We start from the raw sequence: 20,235 nt of genomic DNA, 5'->3' as shown, positions 1-20,235 counted from the left end.
TTGCTTCTGTACTCTGTGCTCTTTCATTCCAGTAAAACTCCTCAGAAAACATTAGAAACCAGTATTTGACCAATAAACGAAACAATTGACAAAACTTTGAACTATGAATTATATTAAACTTTGGTGAGCTTCAGCGGGGTAATGCCATAGGAGCTCCCTCACAAATACCCAGGGATTAAATTGGGCAGGGGCTGTCCGGGGCTAAGCCCTGGCACATAGGACGATGCTCTGACGTCATCACCCTCACACATTTGTCATATGTTTACAAAAAACGATATATATGTTAAGACTTTTCTCGTTCTTAATATAGACTATATTAGGGTCGATATGTGTTGACTTTACTTTAAAATAGCAGATCTCTGTGACCGGATATAATTTGGCTTAGACCCAGGCCCCACGAGGACGCATACGGTAAAACGCATACGCAAACGCAAAAAAGTCTTCCGTTCACACGCATTTGATTCATTAATGTGTCCGTTCACACTAGACCGCTGGAAATGCTGGAAACGCTGTAGTACATATGCCAGGCCTGTAAGTGGCGCTGCTGCCGCCACAAAATACACCAAAAGCAGTGAAGAAGCCCCCGGAGCATGGTTGCCCTTCTGTTTATTCTCCGCGGTGGACGACGTGTTCTGCTGCTGTATATCTCTCAGGTAGTCCACCAGCAGATGAAAAACACCCACCTCTCCTCCTCTTCCAAGGGACGAGGGAACCGTGCGGCAGAGTTTCCGTTAAAATAAATGTTCCGACGGTCAACATGTCCGTTAAAGTTTAAATCTTCCGTACAAAATTTGAAAAGTGCCGATCAGAGGTCTTTGTTATTTATTGAGCTTTAAAACAAATTGATGACGACTCTGTTCTCTGTATAATAATGTTTAATAAACGGTGCCTGCCTCTCTTTTCCTCCCCCTCTTCTGACAGCCCAGCAGCAGCTGGAGACGTGGGGAGAGGGAGGCGGGCTATTTCATCGTAATCAGAAAAGGATCATATAGGGCTTACACACGGAGCCGTTGGACCCCCAGAGCGTTGCGTATGCCGGTCTACCCACCTTGGGACCCCCCCCCACAGAGCGGAGCAAGGCAACGAAACTTAAAATAAGAAGCAGCATTTTACGGCGCGCTATGGGGGCCGCCTTGAGGGGTTTTCCCGACATGTCGTTTCAGTAAATTAAAGGGTGTTTCATGTTGTCGTTGCTGTGGGACTTTTTAATACCTTGGAAAATGCCGTTTAATACTTTTTAATACTTTTTAAAAGCCTTAATTTTCGCTAAATTGATTTATCAACTTTTAATACTTTTTAAGACCCCACGGACACCCTGTAAACAGACAAGTTGATGATCGGTTGAATAAATGTTTTGTTTTTCTCGACCGACAGGTGCATACCTTGATCATTCTGGTGGCTCTGATGAAGTATATGGCAAAGTCGTTGTGTTCCTCCATGCCTGTGCCGATGGTGAGAATGTTGGGGTCAAAGATAATGTCGTTGGGGTTGAATCCCACTTTGTTGACCAGCAGATTGTAGGCCCGAGTGCAGATCTCCACCTTCCGCTCTGCGTCTGTGGCCTTGAGAGGGGAGCAGACGTGTTATGTGTGTGTACGTGTGTGTACGTGTGTGTGTGTGTGTGTGTGCACTCCTTACCTGTCCCTCCTCATCAAAGGCCATGACGACCACAGCGGCTCCGTAGCGCTTCACAGTGGCAGCTCGGTGTAAGAACTCCTCCTCTCCTTCCTTCAGGCTGATGCTGTTCACAATACACTTCCCCTGACAGCATTTCAGCCCAGCCTCAATCACTGAGAAGTTAGAGGAGTCGATGCACAGAGGAACCTGGCAGCAGGAAGGAAAAGCACAGCCGTGAAAGAAAGATGGGCTAACTGTTTGTATTTACTGAGCAGATTAACATAAGTGAATTACAATTTGCAGTTGTATGCCTTCGTCAGCTCGTTACAGTTGATATTCATATTTGTCAAAATGTCATAACTCTATACTCTTATTTTATTTGTGTGGCAATAATAATATAAATCATCTATATATGGCCAAAATAATATTTGGTGAGGTCACATTGACCTTCTTATCGTCTCATCAGTCAGACGAGTCAAATTGGTGATTGTACCACACGTAATTAAATTCCTTCAAGGGCTCCTTAGATATCAAGTGAATGATGTGGATGTGAGGTCACAGTCAGATTGACCTTTTGACCACCAAATTCTAATAATTCGGAGGACGTAAGGACACAGTGACATTTAACCACCCAAATCTAATCAGTTCGTCCATGAGTAAAAGTCCACACACACCCCTGATACTGAAATACACTCATCCTTTTGGTGAAAATCAGAAATTAATAGACCCATGCTCTGTGAAGCTGAATGCTAACATCAGTATGCTATAATTTGGCACCAAAATTATTATGATAATAAGGTCACATTTAGCAGATGTTATGTTTAACATGACAACAACCTGATTTAAGCATGTCAGAATGCTAGAATTAGCTAATTAGGTAACACAGAAGCTGCTGATAATGACTTCATTTAACTGGTTTTTGATCATAAACCAAATTATGGAAGTATTTTTTGACCTTATAATGGCACTAAGGGAAAGTCGTCACAATTCATTCAGGGGGGTGAATGAGTGTAAGAAATGTTGTAACAATCGGTGCAATAGTTGCTGAGGTATTTGTGTTGGACCAACCAAATGTAACAGGACTGGGCAGATAAAGAGGAAAGTGGTAGTGCAGCAATCACGACAGAGGCAGTGTTCAAATCCAAAAAGAGGCTTTATTACTAACAAACTCAAAAATACCTTCTATTAAACAAAGGCAAACGTAGCCGGGCCGCTAACCGACCGGGGGCCAGACCTGGATTGCCTGGACCTTCCTTTCTTGTGGTCTGACGTTGCCGCGCTATCCCATGAGTCACTGTGGATAACAACGTCATCTAAATAGGCAGCTGCATACTCACAATGTGGCCTCAGGACCTTGTCCATCAGTCTCTGGAACGTGGCTGGTGCTCCATGAAGCCCGAAGGGAAGCACAGTATACTGGTACAGCCCTGTAGGGGTGGCGAAGGCCGTCTTCTCTCTTGAGGCTGCTTCAAGCAATACCCTTTCGTCAAGTCCAGAGTGCTGATATACCTGGCTTCCCCAAGCCGATCAATCAGCTCATCTATCCTGGGCATAGGATACGCATCAAACTTGGAGATTTAATTCAATGTTCTGAAATCATCACAGAACCTGTTGGTTTTGTCTGGCATAGGAACCAGAACCGACAGGGCTGGTCCACTCACTGTGAGATTCTTCAATCACCCCCATAGCCAGCCTTTTCTGCACTTCTTGCTCAATGGCCGCCCGTCTTGCCTCTGGCACCCGGTAGGGCCGCATCTTTACCTTTTGGCGCGGCTCTGTGTGGATTTGATGTTCCACCATCGTTGTGCGTCCAGGTCGTAGTGAGAACACATCCAAACTCAATCAACTCTCTTAGTACATCCTCCATCTTAAAAATGCAGAAAACTTTCTTCTTTTTTTTTGCAACTTTTTGACTGAAACACCACCACTAGAGTCCTTATGCCCGCATTCTCCACCAGTGTAACAGGACTGGGCAGATAAAGAGGAAAGTGGTAGTGCAGCAGTCACGACAGAGGCAGTGTTCAAATCCAAAAAGAGGCTTTATTGCTATCAAACTCAAAAATACCTTCCATTAAACAAAGGCTAACGTAGCCGGGCCGCTAACCGACTTACCAGCTTTCCCAAAACGTTTCCTTACACTGGGAGCCTCCTGCTCCCTCCATGTGCCACACACCACTGAGCAACTCTGTGTGCTTTGTCTCCCTTGAGGGAGTGATTAGCACCAGGTGTGAGGTCTCCACACCTGCTCCCAATACTGCTAATTGGAAGAGGGTGGACCCACCTGTTGGGAATGTAGGTGCAGTACTAGTTTAGGAGAGGTGACCATGGTCCACAGGGCATCTCTACGGGACAGGGCATCTGCATTCCCATGCTTGGCTCCGGCTCCTTGTTCCCTTGTGTTCAGCTTCCGGCTGATGTACATGACGGGATGTTCCTCACCGTGAACCTCCTGGGATAGTACTGCTCCTATGCCCACCTCTGACGCATCCGTCTGCACAATCATCCCCCGGCTGAAGTCTGGGGTCATCAACACCGGCCGTGCACAGAGAGCCCTCTTCAGTCCCTCAAAGGCGTGTTCAGCCTCTCCTGTCCACTTGACCATTAGCGGCTGTGAGTCTCTGGTCAGGTCTGTAAAGGGAGAGGCTACTGTAGAGAAGTTTGGGATGAAACGGCAATAGTAGGACATCAGACCCAAGAACGTTTTCACCCGTTTCTTTGTTGATGGCCGGGGCCAGACCTGGATTGCCTGGACCTTCCTTTCTTGTGGTCTGACGTTGCCGCGCTATCCCATGAGTCACTGTGGATAACAACGTCATCTAAATAGGCAGCTGCATACTCACAATGTGGCCTCAGGACCTTGTTCATCAGTCTCTGGAACGTGGCTGGTGCTCCATGAAGCCCGAAGGGAAGCACAGTATACTGGTACAGCCCTGTAGGGGTGGCGAAGGCCGTCTTCTCTCTTGAGGCTGCTTCAAGCAATACCCTTTCGTCAAGTCCAGAGTGCTGATATACCTGGCTTCCCCAAGCCGATCAATCAGCTCATCTATCCTGGGCATAGGATACGCATCAAACTTGGAGATTTAATTCAATGTTCTGAAATCATCACAGAACCTGTTGGTTTTGTCTGGCATAGGAACCAGAACCGACAGGGCTGGTCCACTCACTGTGAGATTCTTCAATCACCCCCATAGCCAGCCTTTTCTGCACTTCTTGCTCAATGGCCGCCCGTCTTGCCTCTGGCACCCGGTAGGGCCGCATCTTTACCTTTTGGCGCGGCTCTGTGTGGATTTGATGTTCCACCATCGTTGTGCGTCCAGGTCGTAGTGAGAACACATCCAAACTCAATCAACTCTCTTAGTACATCCTCCATCTTAAAAATGCAGAAAACTTTCTTCTTTTTTTTTGCAACTTTTTGACTGAAACACCACCACTAGAGTCCTTATGCCCGCATTCTCCACCAGTGTAACAGGACTGGGCAGATAAAGAGGAAAGTGGTAGTGCAGCAGTCACGACAGAGGCAGTGTTCAAATCCAAAAAGAGGCTTTATTGCTATCAAACTCAAAAATACCTTCCATTAAACAAAGGCTAACGTAGCCGGGCCGCTAACCGACTTACCAGCTTTCCCAAAACGTTTCCTTACACTGGGAGCCTCCTGCTCCCTCCATGTGCCACACACCACTGAGCAACTCTTCTTCTTCTTCTCTTTTTTAATGGCGGGTCGCAAACAGCTTTTGGTTGCATACCGCCACCTACTGTACACGAGTGTGTATCATCATGTCAGTCCTCTACTAAACCAGCATATCAAAAAGAAAACCATAAAATAAAATAAAATAAATAAAACAAAACAAAACACAAATCATCCATGGTCTACTGTTAAATTCTTTTCCCTATCCCAGTTTCCCTCAAAAAGGTGAACAGTGCTTTTCTGATAGCTCTTACTCCTTCTCCTTCTGTTCCCAGAATACCCGCTACATTCCACTCCCTCTCTGCCTCTAAAACTGTATCCCTTAATTTCCCTCTTTCAACTCTATAGGTGACACAATGTAATAAAATACAGGACTGTCTCAGAAAATTAGAATATTGTGATAAAGTTCTTTATTTTCTGTAATGCAATTAAAAAAACAAAAATGTCATACATTCTGGATTCATTACAAATCAACTGAAATATTGCAAGCCTTTTATTATTTTAATATTGCTGATTATGGCATACAGCTTAAGAAAACTCAAAAATCCTATCTCAAAAAATTAGAATAGTTCCTCAGACCAAGTAAAAAAAAAAGATTTATAACAGCAAAACACAATCAAACATTTGAAAATGTCCATTAATGCACTCAGTACTTGGTTGGGAATCCTTTTGCACGGATTACTGCATCAATGCGGCGTGGCATGGAGGCAATCAGCCTGTGGCATTGCTGAGGTGTTATGGATGCCCAGGATGCTTCAATAGCGGCCTTTAGCTCATTAGCATTGTTGGGTCTGGTGTCTTTCAGCTTCTTCTTCACAATACCCCACATATTCTCTATGGGGTTCAGGTCAGGGGAATTTGCAGGCCAATCGAGGACAGTAATGCCATGGTCAGTACACCAGTTACTGGTGGTTTTGGCACTGTGGGCAGGTGCCAGATCATGCTGGAAAATGAATTCCTCATCTCCATAGAGCTTTTCAGCAGACGGAAGCATGTAGTGCTCTAAAATCTCTTGGTACACAGCTGCATTTACTCTGGGCTTGATGAAACACAGTGGACCAACACCAGCAGCTGACATGGCTCCCCAAACCATCGCTGACTGTGGGAACTTCACACTGGATTTCAAGCAACTTGGATTTTGCTCCTCTCCAGCCTTTCTCCAGACTCTGGCGCCTTGACTTCCAAATGAAATACAAAACTTGCTTTCGTCTGAAAAGAGGACTTTGGACCACTGTGCAACTGTCCAGTGCTTCTTTTCCTTAGCCCAAGTCAGACGCCTCTTCCGTTGTCTTGAGTTCAGAAGTGGCTTGACCATGGGAATACGGCTATTGTAGCCCATTTCCCGGACACGTCTGTGAACAGTGACTTTTGATACCTGGACTCCAGCTTCAGTCCACTGTCTTTGAAGCTCCCCCAAATTCTGGAAGCGACTCTTCTTCACAATGCTGTTAAGGCTGCGGTCATCTCTCTTGGTTGTGCAGCGTTTCCTGCCACATTTCCCCCTTCCAACAGACTTTTTGTGGATGTGCTTTGAAACTGCACTCTGTGAACAGCTTGCTCTTTGAGAAATTTCTTTTTGTGTCTTACCCTCCTGATGGAGGGTGTCAATGACGGTCCTCTGGACAGCAGTCAGATCAGCAGTCTTCCCCATACTTGTGATTTAGTTTACTGAACCAAGCTGAGTGTTTTTCAAGGCTCAGGAAACCCTTGCAGGTGTTTCGAGTTAATTAGACGATTCAAGTGATTCGTTGAACACCCTACTAGTATACTTTTTCATGATATTCTAATATTTAGAGATAGGATATTTGAGTTTTCTTAAGCTGTATGCCATAATCAGCAATATTAAAATAATAAAAGGCTTGCAATATTTCAGTTGATTTGTAATGAATCCAGAATGTATGACATTTTTTTTTTTTTTTTTTTTTTTTAAAAATTGCATTACAGAAAATAAAGAACTTTATCACAATATTCTAATTTTCTGAGACAGTCCTGTATGTTCCACATTTTCCCTAACTCCACAGTTCCCACACTTGTCACTGTCACTTTTCCCCATGACATACAGCGTACCATTTAATGCAGTGTGATTTAGTCTGAGCCTAGCTATCATTACTTCCTCCCTTCTGTTTCTTTCTTTATAAATATTAATTGTAATTGTCTTTTGCACTTGATGGTATTCTTTGCCTTTCTGGTCTTTCTCCCACCTTTTCTGCCAGATCTCCATCCCTTTCTTCTTAATAACTGCTTTTCCTTCTCCTTTTCCAAGTTGAACTGGTAATGTGATTTCCTTTTGTAGTGCACTTTTTGCTAATCTATCAGCACACTCGTTCCCTTTCACCCCCTCATGCGCAGGCACCCAGCAGAACTGCAGATCTATGCCGCTTCTGTGAAGTCTTAACAGGCTGTGATTGATTTCTATGAGTATGTCTTCTCTGGCAGTTGTTGTTGACTGTATGCTTTGTAAACTGGATAATGAATCTGTGCATATCACCACCCTGTCTGGTCTGACCTCTTCCACCCACTGTAATCCTATTACTACTGCCAGCATTTCTGCTGTATACACTGAAAGATGGTCTGATGCTCTTTTTGATATTGACACTTTAAATTCTGGGATATATATACCAATTCCGACACACTCTTCTTTGTTTTTAGAACCATCTGTATATATTTTGAGGTAATTGTGATAATTATTCCTGAGGTACAAACTTGTTTTGAGTCCTACTTCATTTATTTGCCATTCTCTTTTCTTTTCTACAATACTCACATCTATATTTACTATTGGAAAGAGCCATGGGGGTACACTACTGAATGGATTTGATGGTGAAAACTCTAACTCATGCATGCCGTATGTCCTTATTTTTTCTTTATTTGTCCATCCAAACCCACGCCCCTGAAACTTAGAATATTCCCAGCACTCCTGTAGTATTTTGTTTGTGATATTTCCTTCCCCACTTCCTTTTAACCTGACCCAATAAGCAAGAGCAATTTTCTCTCTTCTTAGCTCCAATGGAGTCTCTCCTGCTTCAACTAATATTGCATTAGTAGGGGTTGACTTAATTGCACCTATACACAACCGTAACGCTTTATATTGTAACCTATCAATTTTTAGTAATGACGTTTGTGCTGCTGCTGCATATATTAAACACCCATAATCCAGTGTTGTCCTCATAATTGCCCGATAGATGTCGATTAATGCCTGTTTGTCTGCCCCCCAGTCACTGCTCTTAATAGGTTCAACACTTTTTTGGATTTTGTTTCCAAATGTTTAATATGAGTTTTCCATGTACATTTACTATCTAACCATAGCCCCAGATATTTAAATTCATTGACCTCACTCATCGGCTTTCCATATAATGTAAGCTTCTCAGTCTCCATCTTGCGTTTATTCGTAAATTTCATAAAGCAAGATTTGCTTGCTGACAGCTTGAAACCCCAGTTGTATGACCACTTCTCCACTTTCTTTATAGCTTTCCCTATTTTTTCAAACACATATGGAACATTTCTTCCCCGTATCCATATGGCCCCGTCATCTGCATATAGTGCAGATTTTATGCATCCATCCAAATTACTAAAAATGTCATTTATCATAACATTAAATAATATCGGGCTGATTGAACTCCCTTGAGGAATACCATTTTCTATACTGCACTCTTTTGAAACCTCTGCCCCTACTTTAACTCTGAATGTTCTGTCTGATAAAAAAGCCATGATCCAGTTATACATTCTCCCTCCAACACCCATTCTACTCAATTTGATGAGCAACCCATCCCTCCACATAGAATCATAAGCCTTTTCAATATCAAAAAATACTATTGCCATAACCTCTTTCATTTTCACTGTCTTTTCCACCTCATTGCTTACTCTAATCAAAGCATCTATTGTGGATCTTCCTTTACGAAAACCACTCTGAAAATGACTTATTAACCCTCTCTGTTCTAAGACGTGTGATAGTCTATGCACTATCATCTTCTCCATCCATTTACATAAGTGTGATGTTAATGCTATGGGTCTGTAATTATTGGGATTAGCAGGATCCTTCCCTGGCTTATTAAATGGCAATATAACTGCCGTTTTCCAACTCATTGGTAAGACTCCGTTTCTCCAGATTTGATTAAATAGTCTCAGGACTAATTTGAACGTTTCCTCTGGTAGCTGCCGGAACATGGCATAGCATAGCTGGTCTTGTCCTGGTGCTGAGTATCCTGTACCTTGCAAAGCTATTTTAAGTTCTGCTATTGAGAAGTCTACATCAAGAGCTGAATTATCATCCCGTCTCTTTTCCCTCACATTTTCATTTTCTCTTAATACACACTCTTTTTGCTGTCTATGTTTGTCATCAAGGTGTTCCCCACTATGCACCGCAGCAAATGCCCTACCTAAACATTCTGCCTTCTCTTCATTTGACACTGCCACTTTCTCCCCATCAATCAAAGCGGGAATTTTAACCGACTTCCTTTTCCCATTCATCCGTTTAAACATCGACCATACATCCCCTAACTTTACTCCTCTTCCAATGGTGGAACAATACTCTCTCCATGACGTCTTTTTTGTGTATTTTACTGTTTTACGGGCTACTGCCCTTTTCCTTTGATAATCTGAAATATTGTCTTGTGACAAGTTTTTCTTTAAAGACCTAAATGCCTTGTTTCGTTCTTTAATAGCTCTGCTACATTCCTCATTCCACCACGGAACCACTTTCTTCCTACCCTCTGTTGTTCTTTTAGGTATAGTTTTATTTGCTGCTTCTTTAATGTGCATTGTGACTTGATTTGAGCACTCCTCTATACTTCCTTCTAATGTTAACAATTGCGCTGACTCCTTACAGTAAAGCCTAAATGTTTCCCAGTCAGCTTTACCAAAGCACCACCTGGTAAATACACTCCCTTCCTGTCTACATACCTTTGTATTGATGATTGTGAAAACTGGGTAATGATCACTTCCTATGGTAGAATCACTTTTAACATACCATTCACATGATTTAACTAACCTATCCGTCACCAGTGTGAGGTCCAAACATGATTGTGTCCCCCTATTCACGTCTATTCTTGTTTTTTGTCCATCATTAAGGCAAAACAGTGATCTTTCTTCTAGCATTTCTTCTACGACATCCCCATTACTGTCTGTTTGACTGCTTCCCCAAAGGCTGTTGTGAGCATTAAAGTCACCACACCATACTTCCCTTCTATGAGCCGTCCCTGCTATTGTCTGTAAGGTTTCAATGTCCAGATTTTTACACGGGTTATAGAAATTGATAAGCTTTATGTTCCCTTCTTTCCTTGGGCTGCATATTTCTATTATGACACATTCCTTGTCGTCAGGGGATGGGACTACCCTATAGGCCAGCCCATCCTTTATGAAAGTAACACACCCTCCACCATTTTGATTGCTAACTCTATCATATCTGATAGAGCTGAACCCTGGAATCATAAAGTCTAGATGAGGTTTTAACCAAGACTCTTGCACACAAATTACATCTGGCAATGTTTGTAACTCATAGACATATTTTTTAAACTCCTGTCCATTAGCTATGAGGCTTCTAGCATTCCACTGGAGTATGTGAATTACCATTAACAACGTGCTAACCCTCATCCTGGTTGTCCGTTTCTCCCACATCTTTTGTTGCTAGTAATTCATGTATCTGGTCTGCTTTTATATCTCTAATGTTAAGGAATTTCTCCGCTGCCTGCACGATGGTTTTGATTCTGTCACTTTTCTTCTTCATCTGTGCTGCAACATTAATGGTATGGCAGATGAATGTCATAAAGTTGACTTTCTTTACCACGAGAATGCTATCATCTTCTTTAATTTCCACAGGTACTTGGCTTTGATTTGTAACCTGCCTTTCTGAAATGTTGCTACCACTCTGTACTAAGTTTCTTTGAACCCTTCCACTAGAAGCCTGATTGTTTGCTTCCGTTTCCCTAACCTTCTTTAGAGCTTCTGCATATGAGACTTTACTGAGTACTTTGACCCTCTGAGCTTCTCTGGCTTCTCTCTGCACTACACATCCACCAAACGCCGCACTGTGCTCTCCTCCACAATTACAGCATTTCATCTTTGCCTCTTTTTCACATTTCCCATACTCATGTTGGCCTCCACATCTCGCACACCTTAGTTTTCCTTTACACTGCATTGCTGTGTGTCCCATTCTTTGGCATGCATAGCATCTAAGTGGTTTTGGGATGAATTCCCTCACACTGTAGTTCATGTATCCTAGTTGCACAGATTTCGGTATATTTTTCTCAAACTGAATAACTAGTGAAAGTGTTTCCTTCAATGTGCCATCTCTTTTGCTCATAAGTCTGTTTGCCTCAATAACTTTTCCTCCTTTAAATCTCCTTTTTAACATCATCCATAGACATATTAAGTGGAACTCCAGATATGACTCCTCTCAACATTGCCATTGCTCCTGGGATATGAGCCTTTATTTTTTCCCCACTGAGTGTCGTCATTTTAAGTGTTTTTCCCTGCTGTTGCTTGCTGGTTGCTTGTATCAAAACTCGTTTGTGGTTCATAAACTTGGCAAATTTGATTTTACCCATTTCTTTCTCAATTGATTTTGTCAGTTGAATCGGGTGGTAATGCCCACCATCCCGGTTGAATTATATTATAACTTTCCACTCCTGCTCTAGTTCTGTATTCGAAATTGCTTGTTTTTCATTTTGACTGCCTTTTGGTTTTTTGTTTAAGCCTGCTCCACTCGACCAATCCGACCAACTTTGTGTTCTTGGTCTGCTAACTTTTTCCCTCAAAGCCCTTTTCTTCCTCACAGCTTTGGTTTCCTCCCATTCCATATCAGCTCTTTGGGTCCCATCTGAGCTGGTTGACATGATGATACAGTCAATGTACAGTTTATGCTAACCAGTCCAATGCTACCGTTTCTGTATGTTTCGATGATTTCCGACTCTCTCTGAACTTTCTGCAGCGTGTCTCCAACTTCACTTTCTTCTTCCGGCTTCCTCCGTCCGTTTCTCCCTCCCTCCGTCAACAGCTCCTCGACCAGTTATTTACTCGCGCCAACAATCCGAACTCCTTCTTCTTCTTCTTCTCTTGCTTTTGGCGGATTGCAAACAACTTCACACACCAAACTAGTCTCTGTCCACTGAGCAACTCTGTGTGCTTTGTCTCCCTTGAGGGAGTGATTAGCACCAGGTGTGAGGTCTCCAACCCTGCTCCCAATACTGCTAATTGGAAGAGGGTGGAGCCACCTGTTGGGAATGTAGGTGCCTCCCACTATCCCACTACCCCTTACACAAAATTGTTATTCTTAAAGCTAGAGAACCCCAAAAATAATGTTCTCTCCTACAATAACACTTTGGAATTGTGGGAGATCGGTCGTCATTTCTGTAATATAGTGTGTCCCAATATACCTAATATCGTTACATGGCTAATCATATTGATGATTTATGAGTATATTCCACTGCCTTTCAGCTCCCTACCCGTGAGATGTCTGGCTCAGAACCAATCAAGTTACAGAAGCGGGCCATAGCTGTGGGCCCCTCCAGCATCCCTTCGTCCATGTTTATATCCAGGACCTGGGCCCCCATCTCCACCTGGGCTTTAGCAATGCTGAGAGCCTCCTGGACAACAGACAGAGAGGAACCCAGCAAACAAACGGTTATATTCAAGATACAAGTACAGCTGCGCTCAGAATTAGACAGATTTGATGAAAGTTATAAAGTTAGTCTTATACTCTAATTGCCTTTTCCCATTAAATTGTATGTCTAGTCTTGTATGTGTTTAACAGAGACATATTTTTAGGATTTACATTTCAGGAGTGCAAAAGGAAGAGTAGAGGTGGATTTGCAAATGGTTAAGGACAAGGGGGTTTTATGGTTTAATGATGGGATGCAGGGAGAGTTGGCTGTTTCCTTTCATGAATATATAGTGAGACTGTGAGCTGTGTTCGGGGTGCAGAACCTCTTTATCCTCTGAGGATGAAGTTTCTCTGTTCCTGCATTTGAGATCAATTCAATTGTATATTGACTTTCTTTATTACATTATTAAATATAACAAAAGACAAACTTTGTCCATGAATCATTTATCCGTTTCTTTTAAGAATTTCCTCCAAGCAAAACAATTATAATTGAAGTTGCTAGTGGGGATGACCTGGCCCCGCCTCACATGCACTACTGGGCTATCCTTACACATATGGGAACAATTTCTGTACATTCTAGCAGCCACAGATTATGATGTGCATGTCAGGTTTACGCTATACAGCCTTACTAGACTTAATGTTCTGACCCCTTAGAAACTCATAAAACGTTACATCCATATTGTTTAAAAATACATACTGTAACTGAAGCACACCCTTCAAACTTTCTGTTTGTAAAAAACTTTAAAAGTTTAGATATACAGTCTTTGGGATGAGGCATATGATCTCAGGAAAATCAAAGCAACTTTATCTCAACGATGACATGTGTTGGGGGGGCTTGTGTGCCACCTAAGCCCAGTCACTGCAGAACAATTTTAGATAGTCCTTAAGTCCGTGCCATTCATCCTATGCTGCCCAAAAGCATGTTCAAATAGCAGCAAAACAATTACAATCTTTACAAAAACAGTACTGTCCTCAGAATGTGTCTCACCTCGTAGTTTCCCGACATGATCAGCTTGGCAAACTTGCGCGACCCGGCCACGTTGCAGCGCTCGCCGATGTTCACAAAGTTGGTGTAAGGGCCGATCCTGAAAGGCTCTAAACCTGAAAAGGGGAAAATATTTGATCACATTAACTCTATGTTTTTGAGTCAAACAGGGATGAATAGAGGGAAGGGGGGTTACAGCCCCACTATTTCATTCAAAAGATTAAAGCAAGAACAAACTCCAATGCCTGAACATTTAAACTTTGTCCTGTTTAAATGTACATGCTTTGAGTTTTGATCTGGATTTTGTATTCATAGTGGTGTATAGGAAATGCTCAAATAATAGCAGCTGATGTGTTAAACACATATAAATAAAGGTTGGTTATAAATAAAAAATACATAAAAGCACTTTTATAGATCCTAAAGACAATAATTACTGTAACTGTAGTCTGAAAAAGGGATTTACTAGTTTTAACTAGGGCCGGGACTCGATTAAAAAAATTAATCTAATTAATTCGGCTTTGTAATTAATTAATCGAAATTAATCGCACTTTTAATCACATATAAATATTTGACCTGAGAACAGTGAGAAGCAATTCTTTTCACATGGATTTTAGTATACCATTGAATAATGACTGAATACATAAGCTTAAGCAACAAAACATTGTTTATTTTTTTCAAGGTGGTACTTAACCAAGACCAACAGAAAAGTGCAATTTTTGCCATAAAGTGTAGCAATAGCATATTTAGGAATATAGTACATTTCAGAGATTCAGGTAGCCTATAGGTAGGTAGACCTTCTGTAAACTATAACACTTTGTTTTTTAAGTAAAACACAATACTTTCAAGTACATTCAGAACATTGGAAACCCTGAATATTAGAAAACATCTCTCTGTTGCTTCAGAGGCCATAACAGACTTTGTTGATTTACCAACAGTTGATTTAAAAAATCTAATCAATTTCAGTCCAACTCTCTCAATAACCTTGGCCAAAACAATAAACAGTTCAACATAAAGTGCCAGTTGCACCAACAATGTAATAAATAGTTCAACATAAAGTGTACCATTTAAAATAAAAATAAAAAGTGCCAGTGATTGACCTCAATCCCTCCTATTCTTCCAATATCCTGATGAAAAATAAAATCTCTCTGTTGCATAGGCCACTGTTTGATCAACGCGAATTGGGTGTGGGTCCTTGTACTCCGAGTCGGGCTAACGTCCACGCTAGCTTCCACGCTAGCTGCTATATGTTTTGCATTGAGGTGATACTTGAGGCTTGATGTGCTGCGGTGATATGCGAATTCCTTTTTGCATAATTTGCAAACAACCGTGCTCTTATCGACGCTTCCATGCGTCCGTTTTTAAAACAAAATGTCCCATCCACGGGGCCAACCAAAGCGGTCTCATCAGCTTCTTCGTTCATGTTTGACTATTGTTCACTGTGGTTTGTTGTTGTCTGAAGTCATGAACGTTAGTTGGTGCTCCAGTATAATCGGTACCACTGAAACTCATCCAGTGAGAAACGTTCCTCGGTGCAAAAATAAGTGCGATTAAAATGCGTTAATTTTTTTAACGCGTTAATTTTTGTGTAATTAATTAATCTTAATTAACGCGTTAAAGTCCCGGCCCTAGTTTTAACATAAAAGTATTTTTAAAATGAGATTTACCTGGCACATATTGCAGACTACCTTTATGCAGAGTTTTGTTTTCACATGTTGTTACAGAAGGTTGTATTACCTGAGAGCAGCATGTAGTCCTGATAAATATCAGCAGCAGGAACTCTGGGCTGACACTGTTTGACTGCTTCTGATATGGCCCTGTTTTAGGAAGAAAGAGGGGATAGGAAAATATATTTTAATATTCAAAAAAATTGCCATGATTTTGTAATCACTTTAAGAAGAAAAAATGACATAATTACCTGATGTGCCCTGGTGTAGTCCCACAACAGCCTCCCACTATATTCACCAGGCCATCCATAGCAAATTCCTGCACACACAGATATAATACATATGAATATTTAGTCAGCTGCAACAATGAGTCAGCAAGGATCAGCTATACTTTCTTAGAATATAGTATTGTATTTTGAATTACTAACTCTTTTTTTAAACAGGATGGTTTTGAGACTACTGTCTGTTTTTGAGAGAGAATTGGTATTAAAAGAAATGCTATAGCACAAGTGTGTACACATGCAAACTTGAGAATATTGAAATAAAACGTATATTGTTTTGTATCGAAATCGGACTTTTATCAAGGCGCTGCCACCATCTTGTGTTGTCAAAGTGATTCATCTGTAAAGATCGCTCTCTGTATAGGATCATGGAGTGGATGTTGCATGTTGAAGAAGTCTGACACTATAGTGAGCCATCAGCAAACCTAAGACATAATGCGATATTTAACCTGAAGGATGCATGTACGTGCCAAAACGAGTATTCAATAATGATGAATACTTACTTATCAAATTATTGATATTAATGTATGTACATAATATCATTTTGTAAATAGTATTCTTGAAGATTACTGTAACGTCTTTTAACTGTTGATACATAGATCAAATGACAGATCAATGTGTTATATAATGTACGTCAGAATCAGAATCCCTTTATTAGTCCCACAGAGGGGACATGTACATTGCTACAGCAGAAAAGAGCAAAGACAGCTTAATGTTACCTAAAGCGTGCATACAAAATAATTAAAGATAAAAGAAGAAATAAATTATAATAGCATTAAACACCATTCCTATAAATAAATGATGGAATAGAACCTTTAAATTGGAGGATGTTACTGTCGGGGTTTCGTCGTACTCTCCAAATGTGTTGGGAAGACCTGACAGAAAACAGAAGGCAGAGTTCATGGCATCATTACATTATCTCGGGTGCACTGAGACATTTAGCAAGGTCAGTGTGTGCTACGGCTGAATCATTCAGTGTTTGTACAAACATTCATATAACCAGGGGTGCACATAACTGGTACGCAGGTACGCATGCGCGGCAACAATCTGAAATGCGTACCGGTGTCAGTACACCTTTTTTTAATTTTTTTTTTTATATAAATGTTTTATTGAACATTTTTAAAACATACAAAAGCTCGGTGAGGATATCATCAACTTATCAACATAGGTGCAAGACATTCATTCACAATAAGACAAAAAAACATAAATAATACATCCAATAAGAGCCAGGGGGAGAGAAAAAAGCATAAAGGCACACAAACATTGAAGGCACAAAAACATTTAAGAGGCATTACGCTTACTTAAAATAATAACCATTTGAAATGTCATTGCAAATCTTTATAGACATGTTACAAGATTGTATTTTCCTAAGGGACAGAAAAAAGGACTTGAACTCATTTATGAAACAGGGAAAGGAGGGCTTGCCTCCTCTCCATTTACTACAATGTAAATGGTATTTACCCAAAATAATAATAATATTTACCAAATCAGATATGGGAGAGTCCAAATTATCAATATAATATCAAATGTGATATATTTTGAAGGCCGGAATATTTGTTAATTTAACTAACAACCAATCTCTCACATTCAACCAAAACAATTCAGAAAAAGGGCATGAGAAAAATAAATGTTCCAACGATTCATCAGATAAATTACAAAAGGAACATTGTTCCACTTCAAAATTAAATCTTGAATTTAAAAAAGGAGAAACCGGGTAGATTTTATGAACAATTTTAAAATGAGTTTCTTTTGCTTTAGGAGAAATAGGCCATTTTATAAAACAAGATAGAGCTTTTTCCATTACAGATAAAGTGTCTAAATCGGTCCCTTGTGGAAATAAGCCTCTGTTGAAATTGTGAAAAATGTGGGATTTCAGAGAAGCATTAATAGATTTGTTATTCTTAAGAGTATCGCCAATAAATTCTAAATTAGGTAAAACTGATACAACATTTGAGTACAGTAAAGTATTATGAATCGTTTCAATAAGGTGCACAGGAATTGCTTTACAGATTTCGTTATAATCTTTAGCAGTACACTTTATATTGTATTTCGTTGAAAAAGCCAAAACATCTAGCAGTTTACCATTGCAATCTAGTAAATCATTAACAAACAAAATACCCCTCTCATGCCAATCACTCCTAAACAAGGATTTTCTGTTTATAATAATCACTCTATTGTTCCATAAAGTAGATCCATGAGGAGAAAAATTGTGGGTAAATATCATTTTCCAGTAATGAAGTATCTGCTTATGAAAATTTGACAATTTGGTCGGAATCTTATTAACCTCAAAATCACATTTTAAAAGAAAATCAAACCCTCCTAGACGTTTAAATATGGCCTCTGGAATATGGAACCACATGGATTCTGGCTGGGACAAAAAAGCTTTTAACCATTTTATTTTAATTGTTCCAATCATTGATTCAAATTCTAAAGCTTTAATTCCGCCTTTATCATATTCTTTAACAAGCTGTGAATTTTTAATGTAGTGAGTTTTATTTCTCCACAAGAATTGGAAAATAATTGATTTTTTTTTTGTTATATTAGCCGAAGAGACAAAACATGAGTGGCATGGATAATTAAGTTTAAATATACCTTCTGCTTTAGTAAGAAGAACTCTGCCAAAAATAGTAAGATCTCTTGTTAACCAACGACTGAGAGATTTCTTTATATCTGTGATACGGTTACAAATATTAAGATCTTCTCTCCTGATATAATTTTTAGATAATGTTATTCCTAAATATTTCACTTCAGGTACCACTCATAGAGTCAATAATGGAATCATCACATGAATGGATCGGGAGTAATTCACATTTTGAAAGATTAAGAGATAACCCTGATGCTTTTGAAAAAATTGAGATTGTGTTAAGAGTTTCCTTTACCATGGATTTATTCTTTAGAAAATGGATGTGTCATCCGCAAATTGACTAATTTGAAATTCTTTGTCAAAGAGGGTAATGCCTAATATTTTGTGATTCTTTATAATAAGCGTTAATACTTGGGTGGCCAGAATAAATAATTTTGGGGAAATAGGGCAACCCTGTCGAATACCATGTAAAACCTTAAACCTACGGCTCATTCCAGGGTTCAAAGATACAGAACTATAGATGTCCGAATAGAGCATCCTAATTATGTTGCAGAAATGTTCATCAAAACCCAGAAATGTCAGAGTTTCCATTAAAAATGAATGTTCAACAGTATCAAAAGCCTTATAAAAATCCAGAAATAGTACGAGACCTTCAGTATCAATAAACTCCTGGTAATCGAGCATATCCAATATCAGTCTGGTATGGTTATGAATACTTCTGCCCTTTATAAAGGCTGATTGACATTCATCTACTAGATGATTCAGACCTGAGTTTAACCTGTTAGCATAAACATGTGCTAACAGTTTATAATCATTACATAGTAGGGTAATAGGTCTCCAATTATCCAACAAAAGATTATTTTTATTTGGTTTTGGAATTAAAGTAATAAGGCTATGTTTCATGGTTGGCGAAAGGTTACCTGCTGAAATGCAATCTGTGAAAGCCTTATAAAGCATTTCTCGCACATCTGACCAAAAACATTTGTAAAACTCTATGGTTATACCGTCCAGCCCTGGTGATTTGCCACCAGACATTTGCAGTTACGCACTATCTAATTCTTCAATTTTTAGTCGATCGTCCATATACTGTTTAAAAGGATCATCTATTGTATTTTTGAATTCTGTAATTTTACTAAAAAAGTTATCACAATTTTCTTTAGAAAACTTTGAGTTATATAAATTGCTATAAAAAAGTCTAATTTCTTCGTTTATCTGGTCTTGATTTTCAATAGTCACATCATTAACACTCAGTTTTTGGATTTTCTTTTTCACTTGTCTTTGCTTTTCTAGATTGAAGAAATAAGAAGTGTTTTTCTCTCCTTGCTCAATCCAATCGGGCTCTCGAACGAATAAAAGCTCCCTTAGCTTTTTCCAAATACATATTGTCTAATTGAGTTTGTAAATTGTTCAGTTTAATTTGCTCATCCAATGATAACTCAGCTTTAAGGCATAAATTATATATTTCACTTGTCATCTCTTGTTGTTTTTGTTTCTTTAATCTAGAGGAGTATTTACTGGAATTTATCGCAATCTGTCTCACACTAAATTTAAACCATTCCCATTTACTGAGAGATGACATATCCAAAGCCAGAGTTTCTTTTATCAGTTGTTTGATCTTTTTACAAAAATCTGCATTCTCCAAAAGACTATTATTGAATTTCCATATAGGTTTAAGATTGGGACTGAAGTTACATAGTAAAAAGGACAAAGAGATGACACAGTGATCAGTCAGAGGTGATGCTGAAATGTCACACTTTGAGACATTATTAGTTAAACTAATAGAGATTAACCAACAATCGAGCCTAGAACACTGACCATTGTTAGA

General features: G+C 39.9%; 1 protein-coding gene across 1 annotated transcript in view; it reads right to left on the bottom strand.

Annotated features, from left to right (window-relative positions):
• mtr (5-methyltetrahydrofolate-homocysteine methyltransferase) overlaps positions 1–20,235 on the bottom strand; it is a 78,216-nt gene that overhangs the window by 23,814 nt on the left and 34,167 nt on the right. The window contains exons 10-16 of the mRNA XM_079658888.1: positions 16,640–16,701; positions 15,797–15,864; positions 15,616–15,695; positions 13,885–13,997; positions 12,739–12,879; positions 1,639–1,824; positions 1,383–1,562 (exon numbers count right to left, since the gene is read on the bottom strand). Coding sequence (XP_079515014.1) covers positions 1,383–1,562; positions 1,639–1,824; positions 12,739–12,879; positions 13,885–13,997; positions 15,616–15,695; positions 15,797–15,864; positions 16,640–16,701 — 830 coding nt within the window. The remainder of the gene's footprint in view (positions 1–1,382; positions 1,563–1,638; positions 1,825–12,738; positions 12,880–13,884; positions 13,998–15,615; positions 15,696–15,796; positions 15,865–16,639; positions 16,702–20,235) is intronic.

Source organism: Notothenia rossii (assembly GCF_949606895.1).
Source record: "Notothenia rossii genome assembly, chromosome: 11".
NCBI classification, from domain to species: domain Eukaryota; kingdom Metazoa; phylum Chordata; class Actinopteri; order Perciformes; family Nototheniidae; genus Notothenia; species Notothenia rossii.
This window is presented reverse-complemented; position numbering and strand designations above follow the sequence as displayed.